Source organism: Lepus europaeus, chromosome 21, assembly GCF_033115175.1.
Source record: "Lepus europaeus isolate LE1 chromosome 21, mLepTim1.pri, whole genome shotgun sequence".
In the NCBI taxonomy this organism is placed as follows: domain Eukaryota; kingdom Metazoa; phylum Chordata; class Mammalia; order Lagomorpha; family Leporidae; genus Lepus; species Lepus europaeus.
Genome location: NC_084847.1, coordinates 23,428,105 through 23,449,229, shown reverse-complemented (window position 1 = coordinate 23,449,229; position 21,125 = coordinate 23,428,105). Strand labels below are relative to the sequence as shown.

Here is a 21,125-nt window from a genome sequence, read left to right as displayed (position 1 = left end):
GCTCCTGTGGAGCCTCCTGGGCTTGGAGAGCATCAGCCTTGCAAATGCGATTCCTCTGCTCTCGTCAAACTAGACAGGAAACCATGAGCACACTTGCTGTCTGGTCTCTTCTGGCCCTGCCTGCTCGGGCCTTCTCCGGGAAAGGACTGGGTCCTGAATCCTCTCCAAGGCACTGAGATCCCAGGGACCAGCGCCCAGCTCTGCTGGATTCAGTCAAGTCACATCGATGGTTCGAAGAATGGATTCACTGGGCTGAAAGGGCCCCTCGAAGACCAAGAGTGTCAATGCTGCTGCAAGTGTGCAGACGGGGAAACAGAGGCAGTCAGAGGGGGACTGACTTGCCCAGGGTCACTCTGCAGCAGTGGCTGCTCCTGCTGCTCCAGACCCATGGCAGCCCAGCCTGGTGGGAGGAGCTGGGGTCCCTTACAAGGAAGGGCCATCTGAGACACTGCCCCAAGGTCGACCAGAAGACCCAATCGTTCCATCCCCGTGGGCAGTGCGCTATTGTGCTGTCCATGTGCTGAAAGCCTCTCCGACTCTCAGGCCCACCCAGAGCCCACCACTGCCCGCTTGGCCTTGAACTCTGCCCTCTGGGCCACTGAGACTGAATGGAGGAGAAAGCACTCAGGGCTGGCACTAAGGAGTTTGGTTTGGAAACTGGTTACCTGGCGACACAACAATGCTCTAGAATGGCACCTCCTCAGTGAGGGCACCTTGACTGCGTCACGCAGTCAGCTTTGCCCTATAAACCTTCAGAGCTGCCAGCATACTTGGAACGTGTTTCCTCACTTCCTCCTCGTCTCTCCTACGGGGCTGTGCTGTGTGTCACAGGGGGACCAAGGCCAGCCCTGCTGTTGCTTGTGGCTGCATCGGCAGCACACAGCCCGGCTCCCAGTGCAGTATGGAGAGCGCCTATCTGTTGACTGGATGAAGAAGAGAGGACCAGAAGGCAGCACTGATTTTCATGGGGTCCATGGGGACCGGGAGGTCCGGTCTTCTGGTCTACCTTGGGGCAGTGCCTCCTAGGTTTCTATCTATTGGAGTCTGCCTGTTTGTGACTGTAACATTGGCCTCTTTCTCACACTCAGGGGCAGGTTGAGCCCACCTAACCTGCTGCTGCTCCCCAGAGCCAGCGATTCCTGGTTCCTTTACTGAGCGTGTGGTGGGCATGTACTGTATGTACGTCAGCTTTTGTACGGGGAGCCGGATCTACCAACGAGAGTGTCACAGGCCTGTCCTCTGGGTGTCCACAGTCCAGGGAGGGACACGGGTGGACACACACGCACACACACACACATGTCTCCTGCTAATGTGCAAGGTGCACTTAAGTGGACTCATTCACGCTTCAAGACCATAAGTGAAGTCCCATGACTGTAGCCATCTCACAGATAAGAAAACTGAGGCTCAGGTAGGTTAAGTCATTTGTCCAAGGTCTCTCTGAGGGGACTTGACCCAGGCAGGCTCATTCCCGAGGTTGTGCTCATACCATTCTGTCTCCCAGACACAGAACACGCCCACCTCTGCCAGGGGCAGGGGCCACTGCTGGCAGCCATGTGAGCTAGGCTCAGAGAGCACCCGCATGCCTCGTGGTCACAATGGCAGGGCTTCACTCTGCTAGGGGAGGACGGGGGAGGTCACTTCAGGCAGAAGGAAAGGGTGTGAAATAGGTTCTTGGCAGGCGAGTGAGATGTTTCAGGAGGTGTGAAAAACACAGCCGTGCAGTAGCTGGGGAAGGAGAGCACAGGGCTGGCGAGGAGCCAGGGTTCTCCCCGCCACAGTAGCCGGGTGTCAGGTGCAGAGGGCCCAGCAGGCTCCCTAGGGTGTGCAGGGTTCTCCCTGCACTGCAGGGGTTCCCCATGTGATAGCAGGGCCCGCCATGCTTCCGGCCAGAGGAGGCTCGCCACGCTAATTTGTCTCCCACGTGTCTCTTAGCATCAGGTGAGATTGGGAGGCGCTTGCCTTGGCCAAAACAAACGGCGCGGACGGCTCTGCTCTAGGCCTGGACCCAGGACAAGTGAGCCCGAGTCTCTTCCCATGGTGCGGAGCTGCTGTCTCCTGAGGACTGAGTGACCCTGCGTGCTGGGCAGCGGGGCTGCCACGGGAACGGTGACAACGAGGTCCCTGTCCCGGTGACACTTCCACTCTAGTGGGGAGAGACTGGGAATACAATAGACAGCGAAGAAGGGTTCTAAAAGCAGCACGGAGCAGGGAGAGGAGGGGCTTGGGCCGAGGGGGCAGGCACGATGAATCGTGCCCCGCAGGATGGTCCCTGGAGCCGGGGCGGGGCTGCAGGGGGCAGGAGCAAGCTCGGCCACTAGAAGATGGATGGGAGGGAGCCCGGCCCTGGAAGCAGCAGTCCCCACGCACGAGTTGCTGAACAGCCCACACAACTGACAGACGCAGCTCCCAGCGGCAGCTTCAGAGGCACAGGCACTGCCTAGGGCCCAGGCCCACTCAGAGGGTGGGCTGTTGGGCCAGCAAACTGGCGCCCCTGCGAACCTGTTAGAAGTGAAGAATCCCAGGCCACCCCAGCCACCCTGAGCCGGGAACACAGAGGGCCAGGCCCGGCCCCCGCGTGACTCCGATGTGGACGTTGGCTTCAGGCTCTCAATCCCCAGTCTCAGGGTCTCAGACGTCTCCAGGCTGCGTGCCCGGCTGTGCTCCCAGCAAATTGGCATTGATATTTATTTCAGAAATACCGGCTCTTTCCATTTCAAGAAAGGAAATAACTGGAGCAGTACTAGACGGGATTGGATTCGGATCTAATAAAAATGCCAGCGTGCTCTGGGGCCAGGAAAAGTCTCCCCCGAACCCCCCTGGGCTATCCTGGGGGACAGCATCGGCAGAGACCCCTGTCCAGACGCAGACAGCGCGCCCAGCAGTCACCTCTGTGCCTGATGAGTGACAGCTCTGGTGGAGCCCAGCCTCCCAGACACACCTGGCCTAATCAAAGGCTTGTCTCGGGCATTGAACTTGACAGCCGCAATCAGCTGCACACCCCAGCGGCCCGGGAAGGGGAGCTGCTAACACCTGTGCCAGATGGCAGCATCGCCGCTGTCAGATGTCACATCTGATGTGCTCCTGAGGTCGCCGGTGGCTCTGCACAGCCCCAGAGGCGGGTTTCCAAAGCAAACTCTTTCTTAGGAAAAAAAAAATTGTGGCAGAATTCATATGACAGTAGCCCAAGGGGAAAAAAAAATAGCAAGTTTGGGGGCAGTTAAGAGAAGCAAAGGTTTATGTAACCGTTTATATAAAAGTGGCTGCTCACACAGGAGGCAGGAGAGACTTGGAGGTGTAGAGCAATGATTGAGCACCTACTGTGTAGCACACACTTCTCTAGGCTCTCAAGACACAGGCACGAATGAGGCTGAAAAGGAGTCCGTTCTCTCCGAACTGAGGGCAAAACCACATCAACCGAGTGCGCCGCAGAAGTCTACAAGAAGATCTACAAGACGTGGGACGTCTGCCTCCATACTGCAGTCCCAGCTCCCACTCCTGACCCCAGCTCCCTCTTGGTGCGCACCCTGGGAGGCAGTGGGTGATGGCTCAGGTGCTTGGTCCCTGCCGCCCACGTGGGAGACCCAGAGGGAGCTCCTGGCTCCTGGCTTCTGCCTGGCTCAGCACTGGCTGTTGTGGGCATTTGGGGAGTGAACCAGCCAACGAGAGCCCTCTCTCCTCTCTGTTTCTCCGTGTCCTGCCTTTCAAATACAATGGAAACGAAGAGATAATTTCAGAGAGGGGCTAAGGCTGCAAAGTAAAGAGAGCTTTGTGTTGACCAGGGAGTTGGTGCAGAGCCAGGAAGGCTTCCTGGAGTAGGGGGCCTTTCAGCTGGAACTTGAAGAAGAGACACAGTCAGCCACGCAAAGATTTAGAGGGAGAGCATCCACACAGCGAGGACAGCAGGTGCAAAGGCCCTGTGGAGGGAGGGAGTTCTGCATCCCAGAACAAGGCAGGCCAGGGTGACTGGAGCAGCGTGGGAGGGGAGGGTGGGAGGAGGGAAGGGCTGGGGTCTGGGGGGAAGCTCTAAATGCCAAGCCAAGTTCTGTCACCGAGGGGAGCAGAGTCCTTCCATGCCCCGGTTTCTCATCTGCCCACGATGAAGGCTCAGCCCTCTTCCTCCTCCTTAGCTGGCAGCCGAGAGCTTGGTACAGATGTGCATCCAGTAAGTGTTTAATAATGCAGCTCTCTGTGATCCCTCTATCCCGGTGCTGCCTGCAGGCAACTCAGCCCGCCTCAGGCTCCGCGCAGAAATCCTGCGAAACGCATCCAGGCATCTCTAAAACATTTCCCTGGCCACAAACCCAGTGGTAGCCAAGGGGCCCGATGCTGGAGACGGCATCATCTCCCTGGGCAGCCAGACCAGCGGCTTCTCTCGGCCGTGAGCTCTGTGAGGGCCGGACCACGCCTGGCTGGGGCCCGCGGCCTCCACATCCTGCCCGGCGCCTGGCAGCTGGAGCCACCAGCTGACACGAGGCAGCTCAGGCAGCAGCCGGGCTGGGGGCTCTGCAGAGTCCAAATCCCCACTCGGCCGCTTCCTGGCTGCACAGTGCTGGGCCTGCCTGGGCCTCAGTCGTCCGCCTCTGGGAAATGGGGCTGGATTCAGAATTAAATGAGTGAATAAGAGTAAAGTCCTCAGAACTTCAACAACTCCATGGGAAAATGAAGTTAAGAGACTACTATGGTGCAAAATGTTTCGAAATCTATGCATAATTTTTCCATAATACACATTTATCTTTTTTAAAGATATATTTATTTATTTGAAAGGCAGAGTTACAGAGAGAGAGAGAAAGAGAGGTGGGAAACAGCTGGCTGCATAAGTAGATGAGAAACCGGAGAAGAGAGCTCCGCCTCCCCCCTGCCCAGGGCCCTGTGCAGAACCAGGGCGCCTCTCCCGCCCTTCCTGCCTTCCTGTTTCCTGGGCCTGGGCACCTCTTTGTTGGGCTGCTCTGCCCGAGCCCCACCCCGGCAGCTCCACCCCAGTTTCCTCAGCCCCTCTGGAGCTGAGCTCTGCCCCAGGTGGCCCCACAGCTCCCCCCAACCCCCACCCCGGGCTGGCCTGCCTCCTTCCCCCCGCCTCCTCCAGCTTAGGCACAGACAGTCCTGGTGAGGGAGCGCAGGCACCCCATACTGGGGGCCAGGGCAGGGGTGAGGGCTGCCTGAGGGCAGCCTGCTGCATTCCCCCTGCCCTGCACCCTTCATTCCTGATGCCAGCCAGGGCGGGCTGTCGGGACCAGACTGGCACCCCTGGTCCCTGCCCTCCGTTCTCAGGGTCTGAGCTCCCCGCCGCCCAGACAAGCTCTGCCCCCAGACAAAACCCCACCTCTGACAAGCCCTGCCCCCAGATAAAACCCTGTCCCAGAAAGCTCCACCCTGGACAAAAACCCACCCCCCAGACAAGCCTCCAGTGTGTCCTGCCCGCTCTGCAGGGGATCCAGGAGACTCAGTCCCAAACAGGGGAGCTCAGCCTGCGGGTGTTCTCCCCTCTGCAGCCCCCAGCCCCCAGGCAGGCGTGCCCAGCCATCTCCATCCCCTGCTTCCTGGCCCCTTCCTCCAGGAAGCCCCCAGGCTAGCACAGCCACCCGGCCAGGAAGGACGTGCAGGTGCAGCGTCCACTTCAGTGCCACCCCTGTTTCTCAGGCAGGCACCCGGCCTTTGGGCGACGCCTGCAGCAGAGGGGAGGCAGCACGGGGCAGGGAAGGGGCGTGTGGGGAGGGGACTGCTGCGCCTGATACCTGACAGCCAGCGGCTCTGCAGCCTGCGGGAAGCTCCCAGACACATGGCTCAGGGGTGCCGGCCAGGGCAGGTGAGGGAGCTGCCGTGTCTGCGCCCCCACGTCCCCGGCACCTGCAGTCTTCTGGGGGTGGGGGCAGCCCCCCTGGCACAGGGGGACAGATTCAGACAGAAGTCACTGCAGTGTCCCACGGGACCTGAGAGCCACAGGGCAGGCTGTGCGACCCTGGGCACGTTGCTCTACCTCTCTGAGCCTTCATCTGTGAAGTGGGCACAGCAATCTTGGCTGCAGGGGTCGAGGGTCAGCATGGAGGTAGGGGGTGGGGGCCAACTGTCTGGGACGCCCGCATCCTGTACTGGAGGGCCCGGGTTCCAGTCGACCCCCTGCCCGATTCCTGCTTCCTGCCAATGCGCACTCTGGCGGCAGGTGGTGGCTCCCGCACTTGGGTCCCTGCCACCCTCGTGGGAGACCCGGATGGAGTTCTCAGCTCCTGGCTGTGGCCTGGCCCAGCCCTGGCTGCTGCAAGCATTTAGAGAACGGAAGAGCTCTGTCTCTCTGCCTTTCAAATAAATTAATATTTTTTAAAAAATCAGGAAGAATCAGGGGACACGTGGCGGGCACTGAGTGGGCACAGTGGACACTGGTGTGTTTGAACTCCCAGCTCCCGCGGCTCCCACCTTTGTGTCCTACACAAGGCCCTCTCCCTCCTCCCCTCTCCTCTCTGCCTTCCGCTCCCAACATGGGTTTTCCTAATGGCGGCCCCACAGTGAGGCCCTTCATGGCCAAGGGCATCCCTGCTGCCCACAAATCCTCTCCACGGTCACTTCCAATCCCAGGATCTCCCCGCCCCGTCACTGCACACAAGGGAACTGCTGGCTGAGACACCTGCCTGGGTTTCCTCATCACCACAGCGGGGGTGTGTGGGGGCATGCAGGGGGCCCGGTGGGGAGGCTGGCCCACGCCCCCTGCCACAGCAGGTGCCTGGCGAGGCGGCCACTTACGGCTGGGGTAGTGCTCGTGACGGCAGTCCAGGTGCAGGTCCTCCTCCTCGCTGCCATCGCCCTTCTCCAGCCTGGGAAGAAAGAAGCAAACCAGAATCTACCACAGGCCTGTCCGCGGGAGGCAGACCCCCAGGAAACGCGGGGCGCCCTCCCTAGCCCGCAGCCCCGCCCCCGTGCTGGAGGTTTGCAAAGCATTTCTCTGCCGCTGCTCCGGAGACCCTGGCCACTAGGCTGGCCCCTCATTTTGCTTTTTAAAATTTAAAAACATTTATATCTTCATCTACTTGAAAGCAGAGGAGAGAGAGAGAGAGAGAGAGAGAGAATCTTCCAATCCATTCCCCAAATGCCTGCAACCTGCAACAGCCAGGGGTAGGCAAAGTGGAAGCCAGGAACCAGGGATTCCTTCCAGGTCTCCCACGTGGGTGGCGGGGGCCCCAAGCACCTGGGCCCTCATCGGCTGCCTCCCAGGATGCATCAGCAGGGAGCTGGATGGGAAGTGGAGCAGCCCGGACTCAGAAAAGCATGGTGATCCGAGATGCAGGTGCCCATGCGGAAGCTTAACCGGCTGCACCACAAAGCCCCGCCCATATTTTGCTTTTAAGATTTTTTTCCCTTTCCTGGAGTTCTTCAAGTATTTCCACAGCTTTCTGTGGCTCACGTATCCCCCCCTCCCGCCCCCGCAAGGCTGTGCTACTCCCAATACGACAATGAATAATAAACATCATTATTCTCCAGAGACACCCTCTCTGCTTGTTATTTAAGTTGACAGGTGCCATTATTTTCATTTGATTGATGAAGCCGCAGAGCCGTTGGGAGGTGACTGGGCTGACCCAGGGCCACCCAGCCCAGACATCGGGGGCAGAGGGGTGCAAAGCCATCGTTCTCACGGGAAGCCAAACACCGAGCATGTGCAAATCTCTCAGACTGTGTGCAGTGTGGCTTGTAGCACAGGCTGTGCACCGGAATGTACTGTAAACCATCAGACAGATTTACCAAAAGCTCAGTGGTGACTGTCTCTATGTAACAGCAACTTAGGGATCAACTGGTGTTTTCTTTTTGCTTTCCTCTATTTTTCGGATTTGGGGGGCTGCAGACTTTTATTAGCAGTGTAACATTTCTTAATTAACTTAAAACATACCCTAAAGAAGATTTTTCTAAAAAAAAATAAATTGTGTGGTTTTAGAAGTATTTGACTGGCATAGAGAGACAGATAGAGCTCTCCCATCCACTGGTTCACTTTCCAAATGGTCTCAACACCCAGGGCTGCGCCAGGCCAAAGCCAGGAGCCGAGAATTCCATCTGAGTCTCCCATGTGGGTGGCAGGGACCCAAATACTTGGGCCATTACCTGCTGCCTCCCTGGATTGGGAATGGAACCCATATTAGAACCCAAGCACCTCAATAACGCGATATGGGCATTCCAGGACTGCTGTGCCAAATGCCCACCCCCTAAAGACAATTACACACACACACACACACACACGGCCCTGGTCTTCCACCTGCTGGCACAAGGCTCTCCCCACCAACAGCAAGGGCCTCCCTCTGGTAAGATCTCAGCAGGCCCAGTGCCTCCATGGGGCACTGGTGACAAGCATGGAGCAGAGGGGACAAGGGCCTGGAGAGTGACATAGTCACGGGACCCTCCCCCTGCCCCATCTTGGACAACTGGGCCAGAGGATGTGAGCGGCGGTAGCCCTCACTGCACGTAGTCATTTGCAACCCAGATAAATCCCAGCGCAGCATGCGGTCCAGTCCAAATGGGCATCACAGTGCCAGCAACGCCATCCAGTCCCCTGAGGCGAAACCAATTTCCTCATCATTGGATCTCCTAGAGAACTCCTTAGCTGTCCAGTCTGGTATCTGCAGCCACACCTCTGGGCAGTTCCCCTGCCCCCTCTCTCTCGGCCTCCCTTCTCTCCAAAGCCAGCGCCCACCTCTGTCCCCTGACCCTTCCCACTGCCTCTTCCTCCTAGCTACGAAGCCACGTGCAAAAGCTTGGGGCTGGAGGAGCAGACGGGGCCCAGGTGGTGCATGGGGAGCAGGTAATGCCAAGGTGACCCTGGAAGAAGTAGGAAGAGAAAGGCTCACCCACTCCCTGTTACGATCACTCATTCATTCATTCACTGCGTCACCAGGAAGTCCCTGGGGACCCAGTCTAGCGCACACAGGCTAGGAAATGATGGACAGTGAGTGACGCCACACAGGGACTGTCACGGTGGCTGGAGCAAGGACCAAACCTGAGCTTCGCAGGGAGGAAACTCTGGGCACGGTTTCCTTTTTTTTTTTTTTTTTTCTTTTTAAATCGATTTACTTATTGAAAGGAAGAATTAGAGAGAGAGGGAGAGAAACTGATGGGGCGGGGGGGGGGGGGGGGGAGGTGTCTTCTATCCGCTAGTTCACTCCCCATATGGCTGCAATAGCCAGGGATGGGCCTGGCCAAAGCCAGGAGCCTGGAACTCTGGCCCTGGAGTGCGGAGGGGTCATGGTTGACCTTGGCTCTGCACTAAGCAGGCAGAGCGACTCCGTGCAAACTGCCGGCCACTCTGAGTCTCGGGTTTCCCGCATGTGCCACGGGTGGAGGTGGCAGGAGCGACCGCCACCCCTGCCTCCCTGGTCACAGTTGGTGGGGTGAGAAGTCCCACTGTGGCCAATCGGAAGTCACTGCTGGGACATCGAAGGATGTGGAGCTGAAAGAGATTCGCTCCCTGGGTGCGTGTGAACAGGTCAGTGTTGGCCCCACCCCTGCAGCTGGTGGGACTGGGACAGCAGCTCAGATTCCTGGGCCTCTGCAGCATGAGCGTGTTTTCACGGCAACCTGTGGACCCCCGCCCCCAGCAGGCAGGGGGCTCTCAGTCAGGACCTGCCCGGGACTCAGCTACATTGTGAGATCCTGGTGGCTGTTGGAGACTCATGACCATGCATGACCAGCTTCCTGGACAGCGGAGACGCCCCCAGCTGCCGGGGTCCCAGTCGCTGCCCTCAGTAACCCAAGACAGTCTGGGGTTCGCTCTTTCAAGAGAAGTCAAGTGACCGGAGCTGGGTAGCCCTGGGGATCCAGAGAGGGGGAATCCGTTGGCTTCTTGGGAACTCACTGGCCTAGCTCCAGGGCTGAAGGTGTCAAGGACATTGGCAGGGGTCCCGACAAGCCTTCTCTCTAACGTCCCAGGGTCAGGTTTACAGCATCCAGGCTGCTGCTGCCCACCTCTTATATTCTGACCTCCTCAAGGCTAGCCCCCCTCTCTACTGTCCCAAGGTCAGGTGCATGGCCCCCAGGCCGCTGCTGTCCGCCTCTTGCATCTGACCCTTTCAAGGCTAGCCCCCATCTCCCCAGCCCCAAGCTCCTCCCCTTCCCCAGCCCTCCAGCCATGGCCTGAACCCACCATCTATAGCACACTGTGCTCCTCCAACTCCACTACCAAGGATCAGGTCCCCCCACTGCCGCAACGCCCCTCCAGCTTCAATCTACCTTGGACCAACCCTTTCTAATAAATAAAAATGAAATTAAAAAAAAGGTTAAACATGGTGTCCCTGCCAACTAAGTTTCCATTTGTCTCAAGTTCTGTTCTCCTACTAGAATGTTTGCACATGGGCACCCGTCCAGGGACCACACTTTGAGTAGCACTGGCCCGGGAGACCTCCCTTTCTCCACTGGCTTCTGCAGGCCACACCCACCTGCTGACCGGCACCTGTCCTTCAGCCTGGGCCGTTCCACACCTGAAGGTACCCAGCAGTCATGGGAGCAGAGTCTGCCTGGGCCTGGAGTCTGCATTTCTAAGGGCGAGGCCAACACGGTTGGTCCCAGATCACGTGTGAGGCCTTGGACGTGTGTGTGTGTGTGTGTGTGTGTGTGTGTGTGTGTGTGGAGGCTTGGCTCAACCCCGGTCTCCAGGATCCTCCCCGCAACCCTGGTTACCAAGGCACATGAACCAGCAGTCCAGCGGAGGTGAATGCTGGGCCGGGACGGGGGATGGGCAGCTGCCTCCCTCTCACCTCCCATTCATACCCCCTGCAGCTGCGGCACAGCAAGGAGACAGCACAGGCATTGGGGCAGCGGCTGCTCCTTCCAGATGTTCCTTCTACGAATCCTCTTTGATCTTTTTCCACTTCAAGGAGTGGCGCATCTCGTGCCTTTTTTGGCCTGCCTCACGCACCGGGCAATGATGGCCATCTCAGATCTGATCCCGTCCGCCCGGCAGGGGCCCTATGATCTCTGCTGGGGAGGCGGGGAGGCGTGTCAAAGGACCCTCCCCAACTCGGCCTCCAACACAGGGCAAGGCAGGGTGAGGTGGCACAAGGCAGGGTGAGAAGTCACAGGTGACCCCGGACGGCAGACGCGTAAGAGAGCACAGGGACTGAACAGGTCGCCGAGGTTAAACACCCAGGAAACAGTCACGGCGGACAAAGAACACGTTGATTCTTCAACGATCGATTCACGATGGAATGAAGAATGGAATTAAAAGGAATTTTGGCAAGCGAATGAGCGCAGGTAGTAAATTAAGATTCCATAACCATCACATCAAAAGGGCCACGGCGAGAGGGAGGGAAATAAATGGGTTTTTAAAAAGGTTCGTTCTTTTTTTTTTTCTTTTTCCCATTTTTAGAGTAATAGCATCATGCTACAAAACATTCGCAACATAAGAGAAGACAGAGCCGTCCACAGTGTGAATGCCCCCATGTATCCAATGCTGGAATTCTTTTTTTTTTCCTCCCACGTATCCAGTGCTGGATTTTAAAGAGAGGTTTCTGGAAAGGAACACCTTGAGACTGCTTTTAGAAATGCACAGGACAGAAATGATTACTTGGAAATAGGAAGAATCCCTAGCACTAGAGGCACCCACCCCCACCCTGGACAACCTCTAGAGGAGCCACCCACAGCGAGATCGCTCTTGACTGATCCCAGGCATCCATGCTGGATGCCAAGAGAGAGCACAGGGGAGCATGGTCACCGAGGGGGGTCCTGGGGAAGCATCGGGGCTGCTCCCAGAGAGAAAAGAGCCCCATAGAGCTCTAGGCAGGAGAACACAGCCCAGCCCCAGCCAGGGATCTGGGAGCTGCAGAGGTCCCCGGGAGGTGTTGGGTGCAGGGGGAGCAAGCCAGCGCAATGCCGTAAGTTTTGGCAAGAGTTGGATGCTGGAGGCCGCCACGGTGTTTAAAACCACAGGTGGGGTTCCAGTGCTTCTCTGGTCCCCACGACAACCTGGGAGCATGAGGACCCCAGGTCCAGATCTGCCGTTCTTTAGTTCTCCAAGAGTGAGCAGGACAGGCTGGGGTGTGGCCAGGGTGCCAGTCAGAGCGCGCTGTCCCATGTCTACCACCACCGATTCAGAGCGGCCCGGGAGGCAGCTGTACTTTAGAGAGAGCCGCCCGGGCTGTGACTGCATGGGGCTGGGTGCACACATAGGCAGGGCTGCTCTCTCCAGCGATGCCAGATGTGCTAAGGAGGCCACCTGCCCTGCACAGCACAGAAGAGACTAGAACAGTTCATAGGGAATAGGTGGGCCCGTGGGAACAGTTTCGGATGGAGCCGGGAGACAGCAGTGCATAGCAAGGTGGACAGACTAGAACCATTGAACTCGCTCTCTAGAGAGAGGGCTCAGCAGTCCAGGTTTCAGGCTGCTATTGCCCTGAGTGGCTTCACCTGAAGATGCTGGGGAGTTCTGTCTAAGGATCTCCCCAGTCTCTGAAATCCTAACAGCTGGACAGTCACATCTTAGTACATCTGTTCTTCCATTCATCCCTCCGCCTTCCCTCCCTCCATTTGTTAATCTATCCACCTACTTATCCATTTCCTTGCCTACCAGCTTATCTAGTCAACCATCTACCCACACACCCATCCATCCATCCATCCACCCATCCATCAGCCCACCCAAACACTCACCTATCAATTCATCTATCCACCCATCAATCCACTTATCTAGCCTACCATACATACATACATATATCTACCTATACATCTACCCAACCACCCATTCATCCATCTACCCAACTATGCACCCACCCATTCATCCATCCACCTATCCATACATGCAGCCAGCCATCTACCCATCCACCCATCCACTCCCCCAGCTAGCCATCCATACATCCATCTGCCCACCCATCTACCCATCCATCCACTTACTCATCCATCCACTTATCTACCCTACCATCCATGCATCCATCCACCCTTGCATGCCTCTATCAAACCCTAAACAATTAACCTACGCAGCTAGCTATCTGTCCATCTATGCACGCACACACCCACCATTTATTGTCACCTCCATCTGTTCCTAGTAGGACGCCAAAGACTCAGGTGTCCCTGGCCAGGAGTCCCTGGCCTTTAGGAGCCACCAGTCCCATTGCTGGGCTCTCTGCATGGTCAGTGCCATGGCAGAGCCCCAGAAGGAAACCTTGGTTCAGCCTCTTTAACACGGCTCTAAGAAACATGAGGCCAGATGTTAGGCTTACACTTGGATCACATAAGCCCAGCACAACCTCACTCCCCATAAAGCATTAAAATGTACCAGCAATTCCGCCTCAATGAATTCCAAACACTGCCTCCCCCAGCCTTTCCATTCTACCCTACACTCCCCCCGGAATACCTCTGTTGGATGATACCAGTTAGTGGGGAGGGACTTTAGGGCCACTGAGACTAGGCTCTGAGGTCCAATGGTGGCTGGAGGTGACCCACGTGCACTGACCTCTCCCGGAAGTACTTGATGGCCTCCGGGTCTACGAAGGTTGGCTCCTCCCTGTAGCCCTGCTCAAAGACCTTGCGTTTGTGCCGGAACTCAATGACTGTCTTGGTGTAGGAGTTGAGCGTGGTGACAGAAGCTGCCATGCAGCAGGTAAAGGAGCCCCACGCCAGGCTGCCGAGAGATTAGGAGAGAGATACCACAGTGAGTAGGGCAGGGGACGGGAAACACTCCCCGCATCCACCAAACACGCATTCGTCCCTACACAGGTGCCTCGTCTGGGCCAGATCCTGAGCAGGTACAGCCACGGAAAAAGAGTAAGAGTTGGTCTCTGCTTTGCCCATAGTCTGGCCTGGGAGATAGAGAATTGCAGCATGAGTGTCAGCCAGGGAGAAGAACATTCTAGAAGAGAGAAACAGTATGTGCAAAGGCGTGGAGGCATGAGGAAGTGGAGAGCCTTCCACACAGTCTCAGGAGTTTGGGACATCAGAGTGAGAAGACAGGAGGAGGTGTGTTGGAGCTGATGACGGAGGAGCTCATTTTGCGTGAGCTAAATTATCTTTGCTCATGGGCGGTCCTAGGAAAGATGCTTAAACTGTCTCATACTCCTTACATCCACTTTAATGGACATGCAACAGCACTACATCACAGAGTTGTTGCAAGGGTTAAAGGAGATGATCCATGAAGCACATCTTAGAACAGCATCTGGCAGCTAGCTGGCTCTCCAGGAAGGCTGGCTCTCCTTGCCCACATCACTATTGTTGACATTCTCACTGCCACACGACTTCGTCTGCAAGTGCTCCCTTGGGAGATGAGCTTATGCTGACCGGCATGACTCTACACTCTGCATCTTTCTCTCTCCACACCTGGGACTGTTGGCTGCCCTCACCTGATATGAATGCTAAGCCAGTCCCTCTGGGGACAATGGAAGGAGGAGATGTAGAGCTAGGAGACTCAGGTGGCCAAGTGCTAATTCTATAAATGGCCACCTGCCTGGTTCCTCTGTCCAAGTCTGTGCTTTCCCATTCAGTACCAGGAGCGGGGGTACCTGCCCAACTCTAGCCACGCTTGGCCTGGTACATGGGCTTCTGCTTCCCAGTCTATGCCCTGATGACTCTTCCAAACCAAGGAGTCCTTTTTGCTGTTCCTACCCGTACTTCCTGGGAGTGCCACTCATCTGGTCTCTAAACACCACCCCAGCATTTCCCCGCGGCAATGCAGCCCACCTCCTGTACCCACTGCTCTTCCCCTGTCAGTCTCAGCAGGAAGACGAGGGGACTCTTCCTCAGAGGGATCTTAAGCAATCATCGCTTTCCCTGAACACCGAACCCATGATTCTTGCACGTTAAGGAGCTAAGTTACATCTTGCAGAAGCCTTGAGTTTTGTAATTGACAGTTTTGGGGTGTCAGCCTGGCCCCTCTAACAATGTCCCTGTCCACCAAAGAGTCCATATCACGACCCAGAGCTCCCAGTTTCAAGATGACTGGACAGGGGCTGAGCATCTGACCACAGCTGGTCCAAGCAGATACTCTCTCCCGAGCAGAATTCTAGCTCAGTCTGGGAGGTCTCTCTTTGTACCAGTATGGCCACAACTCAGAACCTGAGGATTGAGAATGAAGAGTTTTTTTTTTTTTTTTTCCTAGAATCCACGAGGATGTCTATTTTTGCCTGATCCACATCTGTTCTTCCTTCTGGAAACAACACCTGGATTCCACTAAGGCCACTCCTCCCCCTCTGCTCAGGCCATGCGGTTTTTGTGGGTCTGGCACCACTTCCAATCTCTAGGAGTGATCACATGACTCAGGCTCAGCCAGTGAGAATGCTGCTTCCCTCCGACCATGGTGATTGGTTCAGGGATGAGCACGTGACCCAGGTCAGGCTCCCAAGACTCAATCTCAGGACTTTGAAGCTATAGGGAATTGGGGCCCATCTTTCTTGTGGGGTGCTAAGCTGGTGGGGTTCCAGCCAGGAATTACTGGGGACCATCTCACCACCACCCAGATTGAGGAAATGAAGCAGAGTCATGAAAAGTAACTCTTATGGATTGAACAGGACTGGGTTCCCCAAGTTCATGCAGAAGTTTAAACCTCAAAGTCGGGGCCAGCACTGTGGCGCAGCAGGTTAAAGCCTTGGCCTGCAGTGCCGGCATCCAACATGGACACCAGTTCGAGTCCTGGCTGCTCCACTTCTGATCCAGCTCTCTGCTATGGCCTGGGAAAGCAGTGGAGGATGGCTCAAGTCCTTGGGCCCCTGCACCTGCTTGGGAGACCCAGAAGAAGCTCCTGGCTCCTGGCTTCAGATTGGCGCAGCTCCAGCCATTGTGGCCATCTGGGGAGTGAACCAGTGGATGGAAGACCTCTCTTTCTCTACTACTCTCTGTAACACTGTCTTTCAAATAAACAAAATAAATCTTTTTTAAAAAAAACTCAAAGTCTTAAGTTAGCAGTTACTGAATTAATACTAATAGCTGCTGGATTAGCAACTATGGTTTGCTGGATCTTGACCTAACTGTGGAGGCTAGGAGGGAGAGTCAGTGGGTGATCTTCAGTTCACTAGGGGGCTTGATTTGAAAGGTAACTCCGTTTTCTTTTTTCCTTAAGATTTATTTATAGTCTTGAAAGGTAGAGTTAGAGAGAGAGAAAGAGAGACAGAGAATGATCTTCCATCTGCTCGTTCACTCCCCAAATGGCTGCAACAGCCAGGAGCTTCTTCTAGGTCTCCCACACGAGTGCAGGGGCCCTGAGTCATCTTCCACTGCTTTCCCAGGCACATTAGCAGGGAGCTAGATCGCAAGTGGAGCAGCTGGGACTGGAACTGCATCCATTTGGGATGCTGGTGCTGCAGACGGTGGCTTAACTGCACCACAGCGCAGGCCCCAGTAGGTAACTGCCGTGGAGGGTGGGTTATATGGGCTGCTGGGCTTTGCTCTTTGCTTCCTGGCCTCCCAGTGACCATTCCTCTTCATGCAGCCTCCACCAGATGCCAGAATAATGGGATCACCCCAATCCTGAACCATGAACCTCTAAACTGGGTGCCAAAATAAATCCTGTCCTGCCCAAGAAGCTCCTCTTGGGTATTTTCGTTAAAGCCACAAAAAGCTGACTAACGCAGGAGCTAAAGCCATTATCCCTGGACGTATCAATCACAGGAACCCAAATACCTTGTTTGGGATTGTTTTTTTTTTTTTCTTCCCCTTAAGGCAACTTGAATTAGGTTGCTGTCACTGGCAACAGAAGTTCTTACACAATTATTTTCTAAAACCTCCCTTTCCCTGCCTAAGTGCTGTGGGAAGTGAATTTCTGGCCTCCACTGCCAGGAATCTCGATTCTGAACAGGTCCCACTCTCAGCACCAATGCCCCGCACCCCCCAGAGGATGGAGTGGAAACGTTTCAGGCATCCAGATCGGAAGACTGAGCAAGGTGAGAACAAGTGCCAGGCAGCACACACACCCTGAAGCAGCAGCGGGGTCCGGCGACTCGGGGTGGTTGGTGAGCTCTCCGGGGAGGGTGTGCTGTGGGGATGCCAATCTCAGGGGCTCCAGAAACACGCGCTCTAGGCTGGACAGGAGCAAAGGCAGACTGGCCTGGGAAGGGTGCCCCCAGCCCTGCTCTCCATCCGCTGTGCGTGCACCACCTGTTGTTCAGATCAAGTGTGGCCAGGGCTCGCCCCCCACCCCAGCCGGCATCCCACCTTCCAGCCTCATGGCGCCCCTCTACCCCTGAGGAACCCCAAACTCCTCCTCAACTCCCATCCCTAGGATGCTCGGATCTGCTACCTTCCGAGTCCTTCCCAGGATCTTGGTCCGGCTCCTTGTCACCTTTGCACGTCACCTTATGCTTGGTGGGGCTCCCTAAGAAGCCCCCCCCACCTCACTCTACCACACACTGCTGTTTAACTTCATCACATTCCCCAGCAGATCCTGAAATTCTTTTGTCTCTTTTCGACTTTCATTGATTTATTTTTTGCTTTTAAAATTAAATTTAAAAAAAATTTTTAGATACTTGTAAATCAACATGCAGAGAGAGAGAGAGAGAGATCCCAGGTACTTGTTAGCCAGTTTCCTACAAAGGAACCATCTTGCAAAATTAGTGTAACTATAGTACAATCTCCTAGTCACCTTGTGTCAAAATACAGAGCCAGGAGCCCCGGCCACACCCCCCTCCATCCTAACCTCTCCCAGATCCCCCTAACCCCTAACCTGCTCTTCATATCTAGAATTCCGCCACTTCACAGATTTTTTCCTAAATGGAGCCATGCACTATTGATGTCTCCCGGGTTCATTCACCGTAATTCTCTGAGAATCACCAAGGAGTCTGACTCAACAGTTTGCTCCTTTGCATTGCTGAATAGTACTCCTGCCAGGGACAGGAAGCTCCTCCACCTCCTCGCCAGCATTCAGGGGTGTCATTCTTAATATCTGAGCCACTGCTGAGATGTGCAGTAGAGTCGGATGGCGAATGTACTGTGCTGTAGTTCCGCATTTCCCTAAGAGCCGCAGGCGCTCATCTGCTTATTCACTTTGGGCACATTGTGTTTGGCACAATGTCTGCTCATGTTTTTGTTCATTTTCTAGCTGGACTGTTTTGGGGGGGAGGTGTTTAGGGTTTTTTTTTTAATTAATTTATTTGAAAGTCAGTTATACAGAGAGAGAATAGGTGTATGTGGGGGTCTTCCATCTGCTGATTCACTTCCCCAATTGGCCGCAACGGTTAGAGCTGTGCCAATCAGAAGCCAGGAGCCAGGAGCTTCCTCCCAGGTCTCCCACTTGGGTGCAGGGGCCCAAGGACTTGGGCCATCTTCTACTGCTTTCCCAGGCCATAGCAGAGAGCTGGATCTGAAGAGGAGCAGCTGGGACTAGAACTGGCGCCCATATGGGATGCAGGTGCGGCAAGCAGCAGCTTTACCTCCTATGCCTTTATATATCCCAGGTACCAGTCCTTTATCAAATATGTAGTTTATAAAAATTTTCTCCCAGTTTATAGCTTGTCTTTTCGACTTGTTAATAGGGCAAAGGTGTTAAATTTTTATAACATCCAATGGATCAAATTTTTCTTTTATGCTTTTTAAAATCAAGCCTCAGAACTCTGCCTAACCCTACAGTCTAAAGATTTCCCCCTATTCTTTTCTAAACGTTTTACATTTAACTCTGTGATGCACTTTGAATTATTTCTTACAAAAGGCATGAAGCTAGATTAAGGCTGATTTTTTCAGCTGTGAGTGTCCAGCACCACTCATTAGGAATGCTCCCCTCTCCCCCTTCTACTGAATTGCTTTGCACCATTGTCAAAAATTATCTGGGCGTTATTTGAATTGATCTCTTTCTGGATTTCCTATTGTGTCCCACTGATCAATCCCTCCAATATTATCATGCAGTTGCAATGCCTGTAGCTGTAGAATAAGTCTTGAAATTGGGTAGACTGGTTCATCCCACTGTATTCTTTTTCAAAATGGTTTCAGTCCTTCTGTATACATTTTAGAATCATCTTGTTTAGGTCTACTAAAGATACTGCTGGGATTTTTGACAGAAATTGCTTTAAACCTGTATACCAACTCGAGAACCGGCAGCTTTCAGCAGGCTGAGTGTTCTGACTCCCGGACATGGGAACAGCGCTCATCTATTTAGCTCTTGAATTGTTTTTGTTGGTGGTTTGCAATCTTCCATGTACAAGTGCTGTTCCACATTTTGTTACAGTTCCATTAGTCCTGGAGACTTTGCTCAGTTTTTAAAAATTTATTTTCTCTCTGTTTCAGATTTCCATTGTAATTTCCATCATGCTATTTCCAAATGCACTGCTTCTACCATGCCCCCACCCCTCCAATTCTCCTGTTGAGTCCAACTGTTGAATTTTCTATTTTGGTTACTGCATTTTTCAGTTCTAAAATTTCCATTTGGTTCTCCTATCTATGCTCTACTTCTTCCCTGAGATCACTGTGCAAGGTGTTTATAATCCCTCATTGAAGCTCAGATTCCTTGTCAGCTAATTCCAACATCTCTGTCAGCCTTGGGAACTGGAACTCCCTTTTCTCACTCAAGTTGAGATCTTGCTGGTTCTTGGCACAGCAACTAACTTCAACTGCAACCTGGACATTCTGGTCCTTTCAGAATGACATTCTGGATCTTTCTAAGCCGTCTGCTTTCATTGGCTTCCTCTGACAGCGCTCTGGCAAGGCAGGAGGGAGCAGTGCTGGCTGACTTCAGCACAGAGGCAGAAGTCCAGTACATCATGGACATTCAAGATGGGCAGGGCTCCTGGCCACTCCCGGGCACGGATGGGAGTTCTGAGCCTCCACGAGGCCTCTGTGGACACCACCCTGGCTGACAGGGGCATGGGGGCCTCATTGCTGCTCCCTACATTGCTCCTACTGACACAGTGGCTGGGTGGGGGTGGGGTGGTCTCATTACCACTGTGCAGTAGCAAAAATCCCGACTCTCTGGCTAGTTCTCCTGTGACATCCTCCCAGCAGGGAGGGGGAAGGGCACCTTGTTACAGCCTAGCGCAGGTGGAAGTCCACGGTCCCCTTGTGGGGCCAGGTGGGGCTTGTGACTGTCCAGCGGGTATGAAAGCCCAGCTCCCTACTCTGGTGCCAGCCCAGCAAGCAGTGGGTGGGGATCGTGGCTCCCCACTCCCTTGCTAGCCCAGGGCAAGGTGGCACCAGGGTTTTTTTTCTTGGCTGTGGTAGGGCAGTTACTGCTGAGAACATTCTGGCTCAGCAGGAAGGCCCTGAGACTATCGGCTTTTCCCTGGGGCTTGTTTCGTTCCATCTGCACCTCTCGGTATTTCTGAGTAGCTGACGTCTCAGCTCCACATCCAGGATAAGAGACACCCAAAGCCTCACCTGCATGGGGTTCCTGACCCACCTGCAGCCTCCCCTGCACCGTGCAGGCTCTCTGTGGGTCTACCATAGGTAGAACACCCACATCCGTCAACTTTCAGTTCCTATAATGAGATACTAGAAGCAGGCTAACTTTTTGAAGAAAAGAGGTTTCCAGAACAGAGCTCAGGGTCCTGGCACCAGCTCACCCCCGGGGAGGACCTCGTGGGGGCTTTGCAGAGGGGGAGACCCCATCACAAGACAGGAAGCCAAGAGCAGAGCAGGGCATGGGCTCACTCCGTAGCCAGGTGCTCCCGGGAGCACTCGGAGCTCCAATGAGAGCCCCTCCTGAGGGCAGCTCTGCCAGTGACCACAGGCCTGCTACCAGGCCTCACTTCTTAAACATTCTACCATGTCAACACTGCCACACCAGGGGCCAGTACACGAACTCCAGGGGGACAGAGAAACCAGGACGTTGTTCAAGGAGTTCAGCCATCCCGACAGGAGGGATGAGAAGTCTTTCTACTTCCTCCCCCCAGAAGTGGAAGCCTTGGTGCATGTTCTGATCGACTCCTCCTACCCCCCAGCACGGCAGCTGCAAGCAAACAGAAGCCTCGCTTGTTTAGCTCACGACTCCTAGCACGGTGCCTGGTACACAGTAAGTGCTCAGGGAAGAGCCAGGAGATGAACAGTCAAGCATGAACCGATTGAGGGGCCAGCGCTGTGGCGTTGTACAGTAAAGCCGCTGCCTGTAGTGCCGGCATCCCATATGGGTGCTGGTTCAGTCCTGGCTGCTCCACTTCTGATCCAGCTCTCTGCTGTGGCCTGGGAAAGCAGTAGAAGATGGCCCAAGTCCTTGGGCCCCTGCACTCATGTGGGAGACCTGGAAGAAGCTCCTGACTCCTGGC

At 54.9% G+C, this 21,125-nt stretch overlaps 1 protein-coding gene across 3 annotated transcripts in view; it reads right to left on the bottom strand.

Annotated features, from left to right (window-relative positions):
* LOC133750192 (germ cell-specific gene 1-like protein) overlaps positions 1–21,125 on the bottom strand; it is a 186,643-nt gene that overhangs the window by 4,042 nt on the left and 161,476 nt on the right. For all 3 annotated transcript variants that reach the window (XM_062179623.1, XM_062179625.1, XM_062179624.1), the window contains 2 exons: positions 13,409–13,576; positions 6,733–6,803 (listed from right to left, as the gene is read on the bottom strand). In XM_062179623.1, coding sequence (XP_062035607.1) covers positions 6,733–6,803; positions 13,409–13,576 — 239 coding nt within the window. The remainder of the gene's footprint in view (positions 1–6,732; positions 6,804–13,408; positions 13,577–21,125) is intronic.